The sequence below is a fragment of the Zingiber officinale genome, chromosome 2A (assembly GCF_018446385.1).
Source record: "Zingiber officinale cultivar Zhangliang chromosome 2A, Zo_v1.1, whole genome shotgun sequence".
Taxonomy (NCBI): domain Eukaryota; kingdom Viridiplantae; phylum Streptophyta; class Magnoliopsida; order Zingiberales; family Zingiberaceae; genus Zingiber; species Zingiber officinale.
This window is the reverse complement of record NC_055988.1, coordinates 152747526-152766216: the sequence shown is the minus strand read 5'-3', so window position 1 is coordinate 152766216 and position 18691 is coordinate 152747526. Positions and strand designations below refer to the sequence as shown.

Sequence of the window (18691 nt, the reverse complement as noted above, 5' to 3'; positions counted from 1 at the left end):
ATATGTCTAACAAAACAAATTAGATTTATGCTTTGTTTCCTTGGAGGCGTGGATCGACGACGAAGGAAAGGAATCCTCGCGGATAATAAATCCATGTGGCGGAGGAAAAGAAAAGAAGAGGGAAGGAAAAGGGGAGAAAAAGAATCTCTGCAAAGGAAAAGGGAAAGAAAAAAAAAAAAAGCAAAATGACGAACTACAATGTACGTGGAATATGAAAAGGGGATTAGAAGAATAGCAGCGCAATGTCTAGTGATCACTATTGCATTTGCATCGAGCTCGCATCAGCTTTGATTCGAAGATGGATCCAACACTATCTTCGGCCGCTTGTTCCACTTGCGCTTCTTCACCGTCCACTAGATGCTTCCTTTTCGTCGCTTGAGTCGTCGTCTGTGTCGGAGGAGGTGTCGCTAGCGGCAGGCAGCGACGGTGACGTGACACCGCTCATGGCAGCCTTCGCCGCCGCCCGCCGCCCGCCGCCACGGCTTCGTTGTCGTGGAGGTCGGCGACGCCCAGGAGCAGATCCATATCGATGTACGTCTACTCGTTGCCGCTAAGCACCTCGACGTCATAGTCCACACGCGATCTCTCGCGGACCTCGAGCTCCAGTTTGTCGTTGGCTTTGGCGATCACGCCCAAGAAGTCCTTCAACTTGTCCATCACTTGGCTTCGAGGTACCGCTGCCGTCGCCACCATGGCTTTGGCGGTGCGCCCTCGCTTATGCGTCGTGCCGGACATGCGAAGCCAGTGCAGGAGCACGAGCGCCGATGGCTGGTCCAGGAGCTCCCTGCTGCTCTCCGCCGCCATCGAGAAGAACGAAACCTACCGGCGGGATCAAGTTCAAAACCTAATTAAGAGGCGAGATACGACGACAGACGTTGGCTTTCCGCCTCATTTAGGAGGATGAAAAATCAGCCAAGAAAAAATGATCGGGATGGATTCACAAATTCATCCGTCCATTATTTTTTAAGAAGTAAAAAAGGATGATTCATCCATCCTTCACAGCGGAAAATTTTTCATGCGACAGACTTTGCTCGATTTTTAAATCCATCCTCGCAAGTAAACAGAGGATTAAAGTCTCACATCAATATATTATTATTCTAAATTAATTATACAAAATAATCTTCAAATCAAAGACTTCCAAGAACAAATAAAAATCCTAATCCACCCATTAATTGTATAACTAAAATAGTTCATAATTTTTCTTTGGAATTGGATCTTACAACAATATCCATTATTTTAACAGGGCAAAACTCTGGCTCACTTAGAATTTCCACAATGAATTGCTCAAACTAAACCAAATCGCCCCATATTCCCAATTGAATCATTGACAATATGAAGACACAAAATTGATACTTCATCAAAGCTACAACAAAGAATCATAAATGTTCATATCACACGCCATTTTAAATATAAGAACTGAAACCTAATAGTTTTAGCAATCACTTAAAGGTTAAGATATACATACATTCACCGACAATAAGATTCTTCAAGTCCCTCCTAATAGTTAGGTCATGGAGCTCAAGAGGTGAGATAAACATGCTCATAGATAAATAGCTTAATTAAAGTACAACGAGGAGGATTAGGGAAGCAAAGATAATGGAGAATCTTGTGCAATACAGCAAATGTCTCAATATGTTGAATCTGAACCCCAGAAAGTTAATTTCTCCACAAAATGCACTTTCCATTCAAAGAAAGAAGCAAATGGCAGCAAGCCGCTTGATATCGGAAGAATAGGCAGCAGCAGTGCATAGAATACATATCTTCTCAGCCAGTAAGGAAACATAGCTGAATTTGCTCCTTGGGATACAGCTACAGGGCCGTAAAGAAGATTGTATAACACAGATGGGAAAGCATTGGCGAAGAAATGGAGCATGCACAGAACTTCCCAATCAATTAACCAGCGATATCCATTTCCGCCTAGTGTATCTATGCATACCTTTCCGAAAAAACCACAAAGAGCTCCTAGCAGAAGCACAATAAATGTCACCGGCATGGCTGCAGCTGACTTTGCTGACCTTTGGAAAGCCACATAAGCTATCACTACAATCATTAATATCCCAAACGACATGCGAGATAGGACCACAAACTGGCACCTCAAAATGTGCATGCCTGAATTGAAAGACTGGACTCCCTTAGGAATCCACCAGGAGCTGGATTTCTGGAGAGAAACAGACAGAAGTTCCACTAAGCTTACGAAACCAACAGCAAAAAAGAGTCGAGAACATCAAAAGTATCTCATACCTCTTTAACAGACTCGCAGGCAGATGTGACCTCTGCAACACGTTGATATGAAAAGATGAAAGCTCCGTACGTAAGCAATATGCACATGACAATCAAACCAGCAACTAGAAGGTCCATACATTGTTGCAAAAGTTGTGCATGTCTAGTCTCCTGCATTTGATTCCTCAATTTCTCTTCCTTGAAGGAAGTCTTGGAAATACCTAAAGATATCTTAATCTTCTCTAGCAAATTCGCATCCGAACTAATGACTAACTGAGATTGCTTGAACTGCAACTTCTTCATTACTAGCTCTATCTCAACAGCCTTGAGGTCATTAGAGCGAGCCTGCTCAATAACAGATCTTTCCATTGTACTCAGAATAGCATGACTAAATGCAGTACTGTGTGTGTTTCTGTGAATATTTGTAAGTTGCTGGTTCGTATGTTGATGGATAATGAGTTGATTGTCTGCTGATTTAAATGGAGCATGTTCCTTACGGCCTTCAATGGCTCTGATAAGTTCAGCATTGGTCATGTCAGGTGTAGGTTCATAACTCAAAGAACAAAAATGGGAAGAAACAGCATTTTCCACGGGATCTTTGATGGTTCTGATAAGTTCAGAGTTGGTCAAGTCAGGTGCCATTTCATGACTGTTGTAAGAACACAAACCAGGGGCAACAGCATTTTCCTTCCTATTAACAGACATGTTATTTATCAAACCAAGGGTCTTCAATGAGCTAGAGAATGACTTATCAAAATTTCTTATGAAATAATCAAAATTTTGCCCATATATCTGTCCGAATTAAAGAAGAAAAAAAGAAAAAGAATACATTTTAATAACTATATAATAATAGCTGCAAAATAATCTAAAGATACATGAGAACTAGAGATGGATTTACATTTGTTATTGATTCCTTGACTGCTGAACTACACATCTGCGGCAAATAGTATATCCAAATTAGATATGTATAAAAACACTAGCGATATGAAAACAGATCGAAGAAACAATAGGCTAACCTTGGAAAGATGATCTATTTCTATACTCTCTTTTGAAATGCTCTTCCCAAACACAACCTGGAAAATAAGGTATTTCAAGCATCTACATATTGTGACTATTTACAAGCTAGAAGTACAATGGAAAGAAAAAATGATGTCAAATCACTAAGAATTTCCCAAAATAACTATCACTATCATTTCTGTTCATGAACATATCTGAAAAAGGTATGACTTGTTGTAATTACTCATAAGTCACAGCAGTAGCACTTATACACAACAACTCATTGTAATTATTCATTGATTATTTGATGTAATTATGTGACATAACAACTCATTGAGAAATTGGGTTTGGTAATTACAAAGTAAATATGAAAATTCGAGTAATTACCTGACATCTGAACAGACAGCTAAAACTTATAAATGAAAGTCGTGCACAAGACAGATTCAGAAACATTAGCGGCAGAGAAGAATTGCTTCTCACACTTAAAAATATGATCAGTATTTAATGATTTGCCAAGTTTAATTGAAACATAGAACAGAAAATATAGATCAAAAGGTAGTCTGATCAAGATTCTAAGAAACTAATCATAAAAGTTAAGTGGGATAGACATTTGTTATTCAAGGGAGGATATAATCACATGAGGTCTGCTTATTGAGTGGTCTGGTAATTAATAATTCATCAGGGGATTATTCTATCAACTTGTGTGATACAGTGGGACATTTGACAAACAAGCACCAAATTCTACAGGTACAATATGATACCAAGCTGAAATTTTTACAGAACTCTTGAAATCAGACACTTTCTTTGTTTCTAACTAGAGCGTATAGAATTCAGTGTATGCAGATAGCAAAGGCATGCACAAAGCTACATTCAAACTAGTTAACGGTTAACCTATTAATCGGCCAAAAAAGGATGGTTTACTATCCTTATTCCCCCTTTCAACTTGTGTAACATTCATACAATACTTTCCTTATCAAAAAAATAAGAAGATTCAATCACAGGTTGCATGGAGATTAATAATTTGAAATACAAATGATGAAAAGTAACTCTTTTTAGTGAATAGGGAAGCAACATTTAAGAATTAGCATGTAAATAGCATTAAAGTGTTAATTTATAAAATGGTTAGTTTAATTCTCATGTGAATTATCTTTCACTTCATATTAACCAACATTGTCGCAAAACTTGGTTTTACTTCGTTCTACAAAAATATTATAATCTAGATTCTATCTACTCAAGTTCTAGTGCCCACTCGTGAAAAATCCAAGTAGAAGATACCAATAAAACAATGTAGACTGAGATGGCACACTTTCGTTCCATCAGTATTCTCTTCCAATCATGACATAACATAAGCAAAATATTAAATTTCAGATTTCACGGATAAAAACATAAATTTGAAGCCTAACAAACCAAAGCACCTGAGCAATAACCGCAGCGAAGGACATGCCGAGCGGAAGAGCAAGTTCCTGCAGACACTCATTGCCGCGAAACACCAAAAGGCCACGGCTTCCCCCGCTCCGCAAACGCACCCCTCTGATCTTTGACCGCTTCCTCGTGAAACGCGAGGCCGACGAAGAGGAATACGAGGACGACGAGGAAGAGGCGTCATCCCTCTCCTTCCTCCTCGTTCTCGAGGTAGCCACGCCCTTTCCACTCCTTAGCGGCTGGGACCGCCGTCCCCCGGCGTTATCGCAAGACACGCCTCCGCCTCCATCGCTGATGTTATCTCCGCCACGTCCATCAACCGTAGCTCGGCCGTGGGATAGGGTGGGATCCATGCGAAGCGGAGAAGGAAAGGGATTTGATTTGGGGAAGGGGGAAGGGGGACATTCAACAAGGCCTCTGGAAAACGGTGATAAGAGGGACGGTGGCACAGTTGTAATTTTCAGCGAAGTGGGATCGAACGGGCGTGGAAAATCTTGCTATTCATCCGATTGTGCCACGTGGAAAAAGATATTTCCAAACATGATATTTTAGTAAATTTTAAACATTTCCTATTTAGGAATTCTGTTTTCTCCTTCCATTCCTTCGACGGTTCCAGAAAAAAAAACTCGAAATTTACGTCGCATGATTAGATGTTCGTGAGCAACAATAACTCAACGGATGGAAGTCAGCAAGTGCTTGTCCATGGGACCCATATTTGTTTAACCTGTAGAAGACGAACAAACCGTATTGCGTACTTTAATCAAAACAGATAATCACGACAACCTTATTGATACACCGACGATGCACTCACACTCTGTTCTTTAGCTTGCGGCAGAAGGCACCTCGAATGCACCTCGCCCCGTCGTCATCGGAGGAGTCCAGAAACTTTGATCGGAAACTTCGCCGGTGAAAGTGATAGGGGAGAGAGAGAGAGAGAGAGATGAGGCTTTCCGTGAAGACTCTCAAGGGAACCAGCTTCGAGATCGACGCCAACCCTGGCGACACGGTACGTTTCTTGATCCGTCTGGGATTTCTCCGCACTTGTTTGTTTATTTATTCGTTCGTAGTTCCATCTGATAGATGATGTCGCTTATACTGTATTGCCGATTTGGAATTCATAGTCATTTGTGCACTTTTATCGTCGGTCTCAAATAATAAGCTCATGCGGCCTGCGGGTATGGATTACCTGGCGGTATTGAGCTTACTGGTACCATCTCGCTTCACTTTATTCTTGTTAGAACACTTGTTCGTTGAATTACAACGCTGTATGATTAAGGATTTTGTAGCGTCGTATCTCATCTTCCTTGTGCAGGTAGTTTGAGACGTATCTGGATTGGATGTGGTGTTTCTGATTAGCTCTTTTAGCTGGCTTTTTGTGTGCTGTTATTTAGAGTACTTTGATGATTGACTAACAAAATAATGAACCGTTATCAAAAAAATATGAACCATTTATAAATTGGATTAAACTGGTACTTCTAAAACCACGAAGAAGTGCAAGATAAAAGTGTAGTGCTTATACATTTAGAAATATTTTGATCAAATTTTGATGTAAAAACGAAGTAATTGATGTGTTGGCACGCTGAGTTCAGCTGTACCTCTCATAAATTACTATGAGATGTTGCATGTTAGAGATGAATCAACAAGTTTACTGGCGGAATTGTTCAATTCTATTTAGATATTTTGTTTGCTGAGGAGGGTATATTACAAGAACAGTCAATTAATTCTTCCCAGGAGTGACATAAGGTTCATAGCAGAGCATGGGATCATAATTTCCCACAATTCCACTATTATTTTTGAAAATTATACTTGAAAACTAAAATTTATCAGAGATATTAACTTTCAGTATATGGTATCATTGGAAACATTTCAAGATTTGTATATGATAAAGCATATTTTTCTTGTGGAAAAAACATGAACAATGTAATATGATTGTGAGAGATTGAAAATTAGTTAAATGTCACATAATTTCAATATTTAATTATGATGTCTGATATTCCAAAACAATTTCAGTTTAGCTAACTTTATAAAATGAAAAGATGACAAAATTGTTTACTACTTGGAAGTTAAGAGACTTCTAACATAATTCCAATTGTTTTTTGGATTATGGTTTGAAAAAGATATCAAACTTTTATCAAATACCGAATATTGAAATGTCTATCTGAATGCAGTTTTTTTTAAGGCATGATTTTGTGGAAAGAGATCTTACTTGGCAATGGCTATTGTTGGCTTGTGAGATCCTCACCTCAAATTTTAAATTATCTATATGAATATAAGTTTGCTTTTTTAAGACATTGTGCAGATCAAGATGTTTTTGGGTATGGTCATGGCAATAGAGATGAATTAAATCCTAGCACTGTGAAATCCTATTGAGTTTTGAATCATCGAGCCAATTTGGATTGTAGGATCCTGAGGTCCTGATCACCAACTTGACAACTTTAGATCCACAACTACTTGAGATCAATTACATTAAATCAAGTCCACCATTAAACTTTATGAAGGGCTACATAGCTAGTAATATCCATATAATTTAAATTTTCACTATGTTAAATATATATTTTACCCAATATATTCATTTATAGTCAATGCAATTAAGCAACTATAAAATAGCAGATAGGTTATACAAGGTTCAGTGAGTTATACTTACCGAGAGACTTGACATAATATGCCCATCCTACCTCCTAAAAGGCTATATTTGTATAATTTCTCTAATAATCTGAAATCATACTTCTACATTTGCTAACTTAGACAATTTGCCTAAAGTTAGAAGTTGTTCTATATAGTATAATTTAGTATTGACTGATTCCTTTTCCAGACATTCACATATATGTTTCTATGTAGGTTTTAAGTTTGATCTGTAGGCTTTCAGTATAAAACTAATTTAAATTGGCTGGAGTAAATTGAACCACATTGTATTCAGTTAATTGTGGTTCATTCTACCTAATTGTTTAACTCATCATTGTCGTGATTATTAAGTTGTGTTAGTCCCAACTATTTCCAGTTGGTGACATGGATCCTGTCCTTCCATCGGACTATAGTAGGCTAATTGTTTAGCTATAAATATTGAACAAGAGGATGGAGGAAAGGGAGAACAGACAGCAGAAAGCTAGTAACCCTTTATCTGGACAAGAAGTGGTGAATGCATTTTTGAATTATTGCATTTGACAATTGTCAGTATTGTAGTATCTCAATTTATAAATAAGAAGTGGTAGGAAAAGAAAAGCCAGTATCTGTCGACTGGAGTAACTCCATAATCTCATAGTCCTATAGTTCTATAGTTCTATTTATTATTTACTTTATTTCTTCTAACTCCTACATATATTTGTCCCTTGCCATAAAATTTCAATGCCCTCCTCACATGTCTTTCCTTACTAGAGCATTCAGTTCAACGGATTAATTCACCAATCTGGAAAAGACGCATTGAAACGTGAGCTCTCTGTAGCCTTTTTCTGATTCCAGTTTACATCTGAAAACCATGATTTGCAGGTCAATATAAAAACCCTTAACATGCATGCCCCTGTCGCACACATTCCAAGCTCTCTTCCCCCACACTCTTTGCAGTTGTAAATGCTGATTACTATAATTTGATTATGATCTGAATAGATTATCCCTATCTGATTGTTTAGTTGCTTTTCAGGTTGTTGATGTTAAAAAAAGTATTGAGACATCTCAAGGAGAATCTGTTTATCCAGCTGGGCAGCAGATGCTTATACATCAAGGAAAAATCCTAAAAGATGATACTACATTGGCGGATAATGAAGTATCTGATAATAGCTTTCTTGTTATAATGCTAAGCAAGGTACATGCCTCCATCATTAGATTTTATGATGATTAATATGTCTTGTCACTGAATTAGTCATTGGATGTTGAGTTTATTATCTAAGGGATGGAAACTGTTAGAATATTGTAAATATAGCTAGGAGTAATTTTGTAATTATGCTGACTTTATGATGATTAATATGTCTTGTCACTGAATTAGTCACTGGATGTTGAGTTTATTATCTAAGGGATGGAAATTGTTAGAATATTGTAAATATAGCTAGGGGTAATTTTGTAATTATGTTGTATATTCTCTTCCCTATAAAAGTCAATAACCCTAGAGTGTCCAAGAGGGAATTTTTTCTAACGCCTCTCGTTTCTCTTTTCTACATGGTATCAGAGGCAAGTTGAGAGGCAAACCCTATTTTTTTTTCTGTGTCGTCGTTCCTTGCGTCGTAGGATTGCGCACGCCTCTTCGCACGCATATTGCAACCCCTCTTCGCCAACCACCCGACGCTGCCGCCCTACTCTCCTCTTCGCGAACTAACGCCGGCGTTTTCCTACGTCGTGAGCACACCGTCCTTCATCCTCTCCCGCAGTCCGGCGACAGAGAGAAGCTCGCTAGATCAGCAGTCTAGCGATGGCACGGATTATCCTTCCTACAGTTCCACCGTCCTCACCTATCTTCTTGCATTGCTTGAGTCTTTCTTCGCTGTGTGCCCTCTTTCACCAAGCTGATCAATGGCTATTCCGACACTCCAAAGCCGGATATTTCAATCTTTACCAACCATATCACTGCATCACTCTCTTCCGAGCAGTTGAATGGTAAGAATTACTCTTCTTGGGCCTCTCACATCGAGCTTTGGCTTGTTGGATAGGGTTATGAGACACATCTCACTCAAACCGAACAGGATGTCCAAGTCGTTGATCGTCCTCTATGGAAAAAGGTTGACACCCAATTGTGTTGCATTATCCGAGCCACCATCCATCCATCTCTTAGGGATGTCTTTCGCACTCACAAAACCTGTAAAGCTATTTGGACATAGGCTTAGCAACTCTTTACAAACACCTCTCGGCGACTCTATCAGGTTTGTGAAGATCTCATGATCATCTTCAGTGCCCATCAGGTTAAGGATTCAATGCCAATCTATCTAGGTTCAGTCTCTAGCCTTCTTTGTGACTTCAATGAACTACTTCCACCTGCGGCCACACCTGTTGCAGAGCTTGAGAATCAGAAGAAATTTTTTATGTCTCTGGCTTTATATGGTCTGCCAATTGAAACTGAGATACTCATGCAAGTTCTTCCCTTCTGAATCAGATAGATTCATATCTGAAAGAGGCTGACAATAAGTTCTTTCAAAATTAACTATTTGTTCCTCTGTTAGAAGTGTTGTAGAAATGTCTACGATCGAGTAAATAGCTCTACGAACGAATGGCTCGGATCGAATTGGAAAATGGAAAAATTTGTACAAGTTATACCTTTCGTCATCACTTTGTGTAAAATCGTTAAGTATAAATATGTCAGATACCTATGACTCGATTGGCAAAATAGTCTCTCTCTCCCCAAAAATATGTTTTTTTTTTCTGACGCACGAAGAAAATATTTTGTTGCGAATGAACAAGATAGTGAGGAATTGTCCATATGTAGGATCATAATTATTGATACGGGTCTTTTCCACATAAAAAGGGAATCTTTTGTTACAATAGAACCAGAAGCGATTTGGATCATTCAAGAATTGAACATGCGATTTGTTACAACAGAGTATTCTCATGTTCACGATAAGATCCTGGGCAACCTTACTGAAGCTAACATGGACAGTACCTGGGCAACTCTCCTCCGTGCCCTGCCAAAGTCTTGACGTTGCCTCCTATTCCTGTTGACTCGTCAACTTTGGTCTCTCGAAACAACAACAGACCTCTACCTCGTAAGGGTGGCAAAGGACGTCCTTGGTGTGATCACTGCCACCGACCAAGACACACGATTGATAAGTGTTGGAGTTTCCATGGTCGACCTCCTCGCGTTGCTCAGATCGAATTCTGTCGCTTCTTCAGCTTCCTCTACACAATTGGCACCTGATCTGACCCCACCGCTTTCCTATGATAACTTTCTGAAATGGTATGAAGATCGTCAGGCTTTAGATTCCACTGCTGCCGTCGCACACGCTGGTAATTCCTTTGCTGGCATATCTCGCCCTTCGGGTCCTTGAGTTCTTGACTCTGGGGCTACCGATCATATCACTGTTAATAAATCTTTTTTTCTTCTCTCTCTACTTTCAGTTATTTACCCTTTGTCACCATGACCAATGGTTCCCAAACTCAATCCCAGGGTGTTGGTATTGTTCATCTTTCCCCGTCTCTTTTTATCCATAATGTTCTTTATGTCCCCGGAGCTCCCTTGAATTTATTGTCAATAAGTCAACTTACTTGGTCTAAAACTTTTGTTTCCTTACCGGACCGGAGTACGGGGAGGATGATTGACTTCGGATGTGAGTCTCATGGCCTATACAGGTTTCAATAGCCTTCTTTTGTTGGTTCGACGACGACATCTCCACTTCTTATTCATGCTTAGTTGGGGCATCCAGGTTTGGATAAGTTGAAACAATTATGTCCTAGTCTTTCTCACTTAGAGTCTTTATCTTGTGAGTCGTGCCAATTAGGAAAGCATGTTCGTAGTTCTTTTTCTCCTCGCACTGTGAGTCAGGCTACGTTCCCTTTTGCTTTGGTTTATTCTGATGTTTGGGATCCGAGTCATATTTCTTCTATATTGGGATCACGATATTTTGTTACTTTTATAGACGATTTTTCCCATTGTACTCAGTTATATCTGATGAAGGATCGTTCAGAATTGTTTTCTATTTTTCAATCTTTTTTCCATGAAATCAAAACTCAATTTGATATTTCTCTTCAAACTTTGCAAAGTGATAATGCACGCGAGTATCTATCTACTCAGTTTCGTACCTTCTTGGCATCTCACGGTGTGCTACATCACACGTTTTGCCTTCATACCCTTCAACAAAATGGGGTTGCCGAACATAAAAATTGTCATCTCCTCGAGACCACCCATACTCTTCTTCTCCACTCTCACGTTCCTCGTCAGTTTTGGGGCGACGCCATACTGCGTGTTATCTCATCAATCGCATGTCTTCCTCAACTCTCCAGAGTAAAATACCTCATCATGTAATTTATTCTCATCAGTCTCTTCATCCTTTATCACCTAGGGTCTTTGGCTCTATATGTTTTGCTTATGCTCTTGATCCTGGCATTAACTATTCCCTTCCCGGTCAAAAACATATATACAATTCCCTTCCCGGTCTTATAAGTGTGTCTTCCTGGGATACCCCCAGTCGCAAAAAGGGTATAAATGTTATTCCCCTACTCTCTATCAGTATTTTATCTCTGTTGATGTCATGTTCTTTGATTCGATTCCCTTTTTTAGGCCTCACACATCTACATTCGAGTTTTCTCCTTCTCCGCCTGCACCAGTGACTTTCTTTTATCCTCCGGGGGCGTCTCTATCACCTCCAACCCCATCTCCTCCTTTGCAGGTTTATCAGCGTCGTCCTCGCCCTACTTTGTCGCTGCCCATCACTAGCACTGTCATGGACACATCTTTGGACCCGAGTCCTTCGCCTCTTCTTCTGGTCCCGTCTCCTGAGTCTAATATTCTCATTGCTCTTCGGAAAGGTATGCGTGTTGGATCAATACGCACGTGAGACGAGAGGTGAATCACGTGGTTTTCAAAAAACTCGTTTTCTCGTTTTGAAATCAAAGTATACGCTATTGGACCCCGTGATTGTTTTGATGTGATCAATCAAGTAGGTTGGGTCCTGTTTTGTTTTAATCCCTGTGTCTAAGTGTGCAGGAGCTTAGGAGCACAGGAAGTCGAGCAGAAGACGCAGCTAGCGAGAAGGATGGCACAGGAAGGGAGCCGACGGGCTTGGTGCATCTGAGGGACGAAAGGGTTGTGGAAGAGTACACCGGTGGACGAGAAGAACGTACGCGACGTTCAAGGGACGAGAAGCCGGAGCGGAAGTCTGCTCGAGGAGAAGGTTGGAAATTGGGTTCGGGTGAGTCCTATTCCGGTGATTGAAATCACCCAGGAAATCGCAGCAGCAAAGGAACGAAATGGAGTTGTAAGTGCTGCTGGAGGCGCCTTCAAAGGTTGTTGAAGGCGCCTCCACGCCTTCTATGGCTGGAAGGCGCCTTCTGTGAATAGTGCGAAGGCGCCTTCCAAGGCTATAGAAGGCGCCTTCGGCCAGTCAAACTAACCATTGGCAGCGGATAAGGCCTTATCCGCTATTGCCTTGCTGGAGGCGCCCTCCATGCACCTTAGAGGCGCCCTCAAGCTTAGGATAGGATTTTCAGGAGCTATAAAAAGACCCCTGGAGCTAGGAAATAGAACAATAACTTGAGAACAACTACTGTAATCATTTCCTAGTCTTTTCTAAATTTTTCAAAGAGTGTAAGAGGCTTCTCCGCATACAGTCTAGTAGAGCTTTGCAACCGCCTTGGATTAACAACCACTTAGGTTGTAACCAAGTCAAATCTGTTTGTTTCTTCTTTTTATTAGTTGTTCATTTTTAAAATTATAATTATTGTGATAGTGCTACTAATCTTAGTTGGAAAAACAGAGAAAGGTTTTATTTTTTTTTTACAAATGTTGCGCCTTCTTACTGCCCTGCTACGCCAACAAGTGGTATCAGAGCCCAACCGCCTCAGAAGGATTAACCGCCGACTGAAGCATCAAGATCAAGACAATGGCCGGTGCAAGCATTCACTGACCAAAATTCAAGGGAGACTTCGCACAATGGAAACGTCCGATTTAGGTATTTTTCAAAATAGATTTCGAAATTCTGTTAATTATGAAATACGATTTTGTAGCACCTTCGGATCAGCACGGAGCCAAGGAAGAAGAATATCAGTGGACGAAGAAGGAGCAAGCGTACTTCATGGCGAAGCAGAGTTCCATCTGCTTAGCGTTTTATGAGAGGACAAAGCATATTAAAGTTGACTGCCATTTTGTTAGAGAGAAAGTCACATCTAGGAAAATATCTACTAGCTTTGTCAATTCACATGATCAACTAGCAGATATATCCATCAAGTCACTTAGAGGTCTCCGAATTGACTACATATGTAATAAGCTTGGTGCATATAATCTATATTCTCCAGCTTGAGGGGGAATTTTAGAATATTGTAAATATAGATAGGGGTAATTTTGTAATTATGTTATATATCCTCTTCTCGATAAAAGTCTTTTATAACCTTGTAGTGTCCAAGAGAATTTTTCCTAACGGCTCTCATTTTTCTTTTCTACTGAAACAGAGATTTACTTCTTTACGATTGTATGTTTTTTAGTCTCTGATGTAATGGGAAGGGAATTGCATCTTACACCGTCTCACCAATTTATGTGAAACTTATGTTGCGCTTGGCTGCAACTATTATTCCCTTATGTGGTGAATCCTAAGTTATATTGTAGCACATTGGTTGTGACATAGATGCTTAAATCCTTGAACCAATGTACTTTTTTTAAGAACATAAAAACTGCTATTTTTTTATTTCTGCACGATAGTAAACCTCAACTCTTGATATAGATTACCTTGATCTGTGCTTAAGTCCATTTTTAATTTGCATTTCTTGCACTTCTTATCATTTTGCCACTTTTGATGCCCACATTGTCCAACTAATTATCACATAAGACAATTTTTTAAAATACTTTCTTGTGATATGTAATCATTTTTTCTTTCTTTAGTTAGTGGTATATTCCCCACTAGGAGAGAAAAGTTGACCTATTGATATTGAAAGACCAAAAAGCATTTTCTAATGTTTCATTTCAAGGTGTTGCTTCTGGCACCAATAGTAGGAAAATACATTAAATTCTCCCTAGTATGCGGATCTTTTACTATTCTATTTTCATGGAAAGTGGACCTCAGTATAATTTATCAATATGTGGTGCAAGTTCCCCAATTTATCTTATATTGTTTGCATCAGACAGTTTTTATGATTAGCATATGTTGTTTGTATAGAAATTATTAACATATGCATTACAACCATAGCCAACCTCCTAAAATATATGGTCATTTCAAATTATAGACTTCTATCCGGAGATCATTTTCTGTCTTTCATCAACTGGAGATCATTTGCTGTCTTTCATCAATTGGTGCAAATAGTGATTGCAACCTTGTTAATTGGTGTTGTATGATTGCAACACCTTTTGTGGAAGCATTCATGTTAACTATAATTTCACTAATCTGTGTTGCAGACAACTGTTCCTGATTCTTGTAAACTTTATTAACTGATTTGAATAATTTCACCTTAATGGTTATTTCTGTGCTTATGCACTCAAATTTTTGTTTTTTATATATTGTGCGTATTCAATGTCTGTCTTTGTTTAAAATTATAACCAGCAAGCAAACTTAAAATGATGCCTGCAAGATAAAGAGTGCAATTTTGTTTTTTATGAACATGCATCTTTTTTTCCTTACAGACTAAGGGTTCATCTAGTGGAGTAATGACTGCAAAGGGTTCATCTAGTGGAGTAATGACTGCAAAAGCACCTTTAAGTCAGGTAACAGTTTATTTGATTAATGTGTCATTTATGAAATTGTATAACTCTATTTATGTTTATATCTTTGTTCTGTTATCGTATGCACCATTTGAATAAGTAAGGCCATCAATACATCCCTTAACTAGCTGTTTTGATTAGTATTTTAAACTTGATTTGGCAACACCAAATGGTTCTGACTTGCTTGTTTTAATCCTCTTATCTGTATTCTTGCTGCAATCCATGTAGTGTGGTTCACTTTGGTCTAGATGGCCCACTCCATACTCTATTTGTAGTTGATTTGACACTCACAAATACCTAGCATAACTTATGATGCTTCCAAGCAATTTGAATGCAAGTTTTTTTAAAGTTGAATATAGACACTTCAATCTATAATATTTGTGGCTAACATATACATGAGTACATGATGTTTTAGAACTATTTTGTCTACAAGATTAATGTAGAAGTCCTCATTGCAAAACTAATTAAGTCATTGTAGGTTGTTGTGAAATGGCATCAACAGTCCAATGTTAGGTCAATCTATTATACGCCAATGACTAGATTATGAATTTGCAATTGATTGAGTTATTGGTTATTACATAGATCATCTCATTTATCTCAAACTATGGTGCTGATATTTACATGAAGTCTGATTTAGCTGGATTTTTAGCAATTCAGTGATCTCTTGTGCATTTTACTTGATCTTTCTTAATTAAATTTAACTCATTTATGGTTAGTGTTGAACTATGATTGGTCACATTGGTTTGATAAAAATGCTGCAGGTGTTTCCACTAATTATGTCTTCTAATTGTGGTTACCTTGAAATGAATACTTCATGTCTTCATTATTTTAGAATGTAAATATTCATGTTTTTCCTTTCGTAGGCTCCACCCACTAATACAGCTGCCCCAGTCCATTCAGTTCCAGCATCTGTTCCATCTCAAACATCTGCATCAACATTATCAATGTAGGTTTCTTTTGACAATCCTGTTATAATTTTTATTCAATTTTCTATATTTATTGATTTTGATGACACTCTTTTTCTTTATTATGCAGAGCACCCATAGATACAGCAACCCCAACTGCCACTGCTACCACAGCCTCAATAACTAGCAACCCGTGAGCCTCCTTTTCTCTATGCATACTAATGTAACTAATTCTATAACTCGCCAATGCTGGGTTTGTTTAGAAAATTTAATTCAATTTTAAAACAGATCAAATATATATTTTTTGATGGAATCAATATATAACCTAAGAAACTTTATTTATCAGTGTAAAAATATTAATACTTAAAGCTAAACATGACTTAAAAAATAATGTTTGATATATTGGAGTAATCATACAATTTAATTTTTTTCAAAGAAAGATAATTGTATACTATGCCTTCTTTTCTTTGAAAAAGGGGCTTCACTAATCAAATTTTGTATATAAAATCTGACATTAATTGCCAGAAGTGTATTTTCTTTTGTTTGAATGAAGTTATTTATAACAAATTTAGAGATGAGAAAGGCAATTTCAAACTGCCTTAATTTGGGATCTGCGGAGTGGTGTATTAAAAAAACTTTTACTAATTAAAAAAAATGCGAAACTGCCACATCAGCAGAGTAATGTTCCGTGAACAATGCTTAAATTGCATTAATTGTATTCCGTGAACAATGCTTAAACTGTATATTGCATGTGTATTTAAACTGTAAATTTAAGAACAGCAAAATCAAGGAAGAGAGTAATGTTTTCCTCTGTATTTTACTATATAGTAGTAGATTGTGCTACCCTTAGTACAAGTTTAGGCATCAAATTCTAAATATTGTAAACTCGGTGATGGAAATGTTTCTAGAAAAAAAACTCTGACTTCTTTATGTTGTGTGCTTCTCTGCCTGTGATTTTACTTGGTGTCACACTATTGCTAAATGACTTAAAATATGTTATCAGCAATCAAGTAAAGCGCAAAATAAAAAGGAAAGAAAAGGGCCAAAACTGATTTCATCATAAAAAATAATCTTGGTTTCTTTACTTTGTTTTCTTATTTACATTATAATCTTTTAGGACCCATTTACGTATTAAAATAGTATTGAGTTCTTTCTCTTGCACATTTCTTGGTGTTCTCTTAAACCGAAAATCCCCAATTTTTTTTCATTACTTAACTTAATATATAACCATAACTATATGAAAAATGATTTTTTCTCTTTTAGGAAATATTCCTAAGGAAAGGGGAGTCTTGACACAATGGTAAAATTGTCGTGTGACCGAGAGGTCACAAGTTTGAGTCTTGAAAACAGCCTCTTGCAAGGCAAGGTAAAATTATATATAATCTCACGGATAATGCTGACATCATATCCCAAATATATTCAAATTAAACATGAAATCAAATAGCAGTAGAAAGAAAATAGAAAAGTTGAAACATAACAAAAATAATGAAAACAAAATGTGTTAACATTAAAAAATAATGCATATGTAGAAATTTTAATAAAGTGATGTAACTCTACTTAACTGTTGGGCCAAAACCAAACTAAGGAAATCAATTTATAAAAATGTAAAAATTGTTTATTATCATATTATACTAGAGATATAGAAAAATAAATGCAGCTTTTGGAGTCTGAAAAGGGGGGTTAATGGAGACTTATTGATTAGGGTTTGGAGAATATTCACCAAAAACACGTTTACAGGACAATGAGATTATGTGTTTGATGCTTGCCTAATGCTGGAAGAGTGTAAGGTGAAGGAAGGTTTGTTTTTTTAGCTAGCACTAGATATCCAACCCTTTAGGCCGACTAATCCTGGGATGACTGCCTAGTCTCATGAAAGTTTTCTACCGGCTATCAGGTAAATCTAGAAGAACAGGCAGTCCAACAGCTCAACATCCCATATTTGTTATCCCACAGGAGGAAAATACCCTATAGTGTGCCATAGATGGAAATCGAATCGTGGGTGCTGAGGAGACTGTTGGAAATTTAAAGTGAATGAGAAATTAAATCTAGATCGTTGGATCCAGATTGATAAATCTTGTTCATCCAACTTGAAAGGTTTAAAAGCCCTTTGGATGACTCAATCTCATCCATTGATTTCTAAAGGATGACATCTAATGAAGAGGTAGTGTGTCTCTTAGGAAAGGATGCGATCTATATTATTCAATTCAAAATGGATGGATGAGATCTAATTGAACTAAGAGGTTCTTATACCCCTTCATTTAGTACAAATAAACTTCTCACAACCTCATTCCAATCACTCAATTCCTTTTAAGCAAAGCAAGCATTACTTTCCATACTTGCATTGGAGAGTTCAAGAAGTACCCAGGGCGTAGCACAACTGGGAGCGCATGGTTTCGTGGTCGAAAGGTCCAGGGTTCGATCCTCGGGGTGTCATTGCCTGGGGTTAACGTCCCGGCCATGCGCTTTCAGCTGTGTACCTGCATTTACCTCCCTCCATATCCGTGGGACCGGCTCTAGGGGGGCCGCTGATGTGGGAGTTCCACATTTTTTATTGGAGAGTTCAAGAAACTTCTTCAATTCAGAGGCTTTGCGATTTGTAGTGTTGTTATTGCAAGATACAGTCCTTGTATCTTGGGAGACGATTGTCGTGTTCTGTGAGCACCGTGTGCGGGGTAAATTCATCTTAATGAGATAGAGTCTAACTCTAGCCTCGACTTCACCAAAACGATGGGATACCGTCATTTTGGTCGCGCTCAAATTACACCACTACAACAGATTCCAACAATTTAAAAATGTATTCTTCTGTGCAATCTTAATGGATTCATCATCG

General features: G+C 38.2%; 2 protein-coding genes across 4 annotated transcripts in view; one reads left to right on the top strand and one right to left on the bottom strand.

The window, feature by feature from the left end:
* Window positions 1-1401: 1401 nt before the first annotated feature.
* On the bottom strand, window positions 1402-5047 carry LOC122042773 (protein CPR-5-like). The gene is made up of 5 exons (XM_042603077.1): window positions 4632-5047; window positions 3237-3293; window positions 3119-3154; window positions 2242-3012; window positions 1402-2158 (listed from the first exon to the last, which is right to left on the bottom strand). Exons 1-5 carry the CDS (start codon window positions 4989-4991, stop codon window positions 1628-1630), a joined length of 1755 nt encoding a protein of 584 aa, XP_042459011.1. The 5' UTR covers window positions 4992-5047; the 3' UTR covers window positions 1402-1627.
* Window positions 5048-5427: 380 nt separating this feature from the next.
* LOC122042770 (ubiquitin receptor RAD23d-like) overlaps window positions 5428-18691 on the top strand; it is a 34878-nt gene continuing 21614 nt past the window's right edge. Inside the window, exons 1-6 of one of the 3 annotated variants that reach the window (XM_042603075.1) lie at window positions 5438-5644; window positions 8011-8062; window positions 8273-8434; window positions 14879-14959; window positions 15820-15902; window positions 15992-16054. In XM_042603075.1, coding sequence (XP_042459009.1) covers window positions 8339-8434; window positions 14879-14959; window positions 15820-15902; window positions 15992-16054 — 323 coding nt within the window. In that variant the 5' untranslated portion in view covers window positions 5438-5644; window positions 8011-8062; window positions 8273-8338. Of the gene's footprint in view, window positions 5645-8010; window positions 8063-8272; window positions 8435-14878; window positions 14960-15819; window positions 15903-15991; window positions 16055-18691 lie in introns of all 3 variants that reach the window. The other 2 variants (XM_042603074.1, XM_042603073.1) reach the window with 2 other exon arrangements.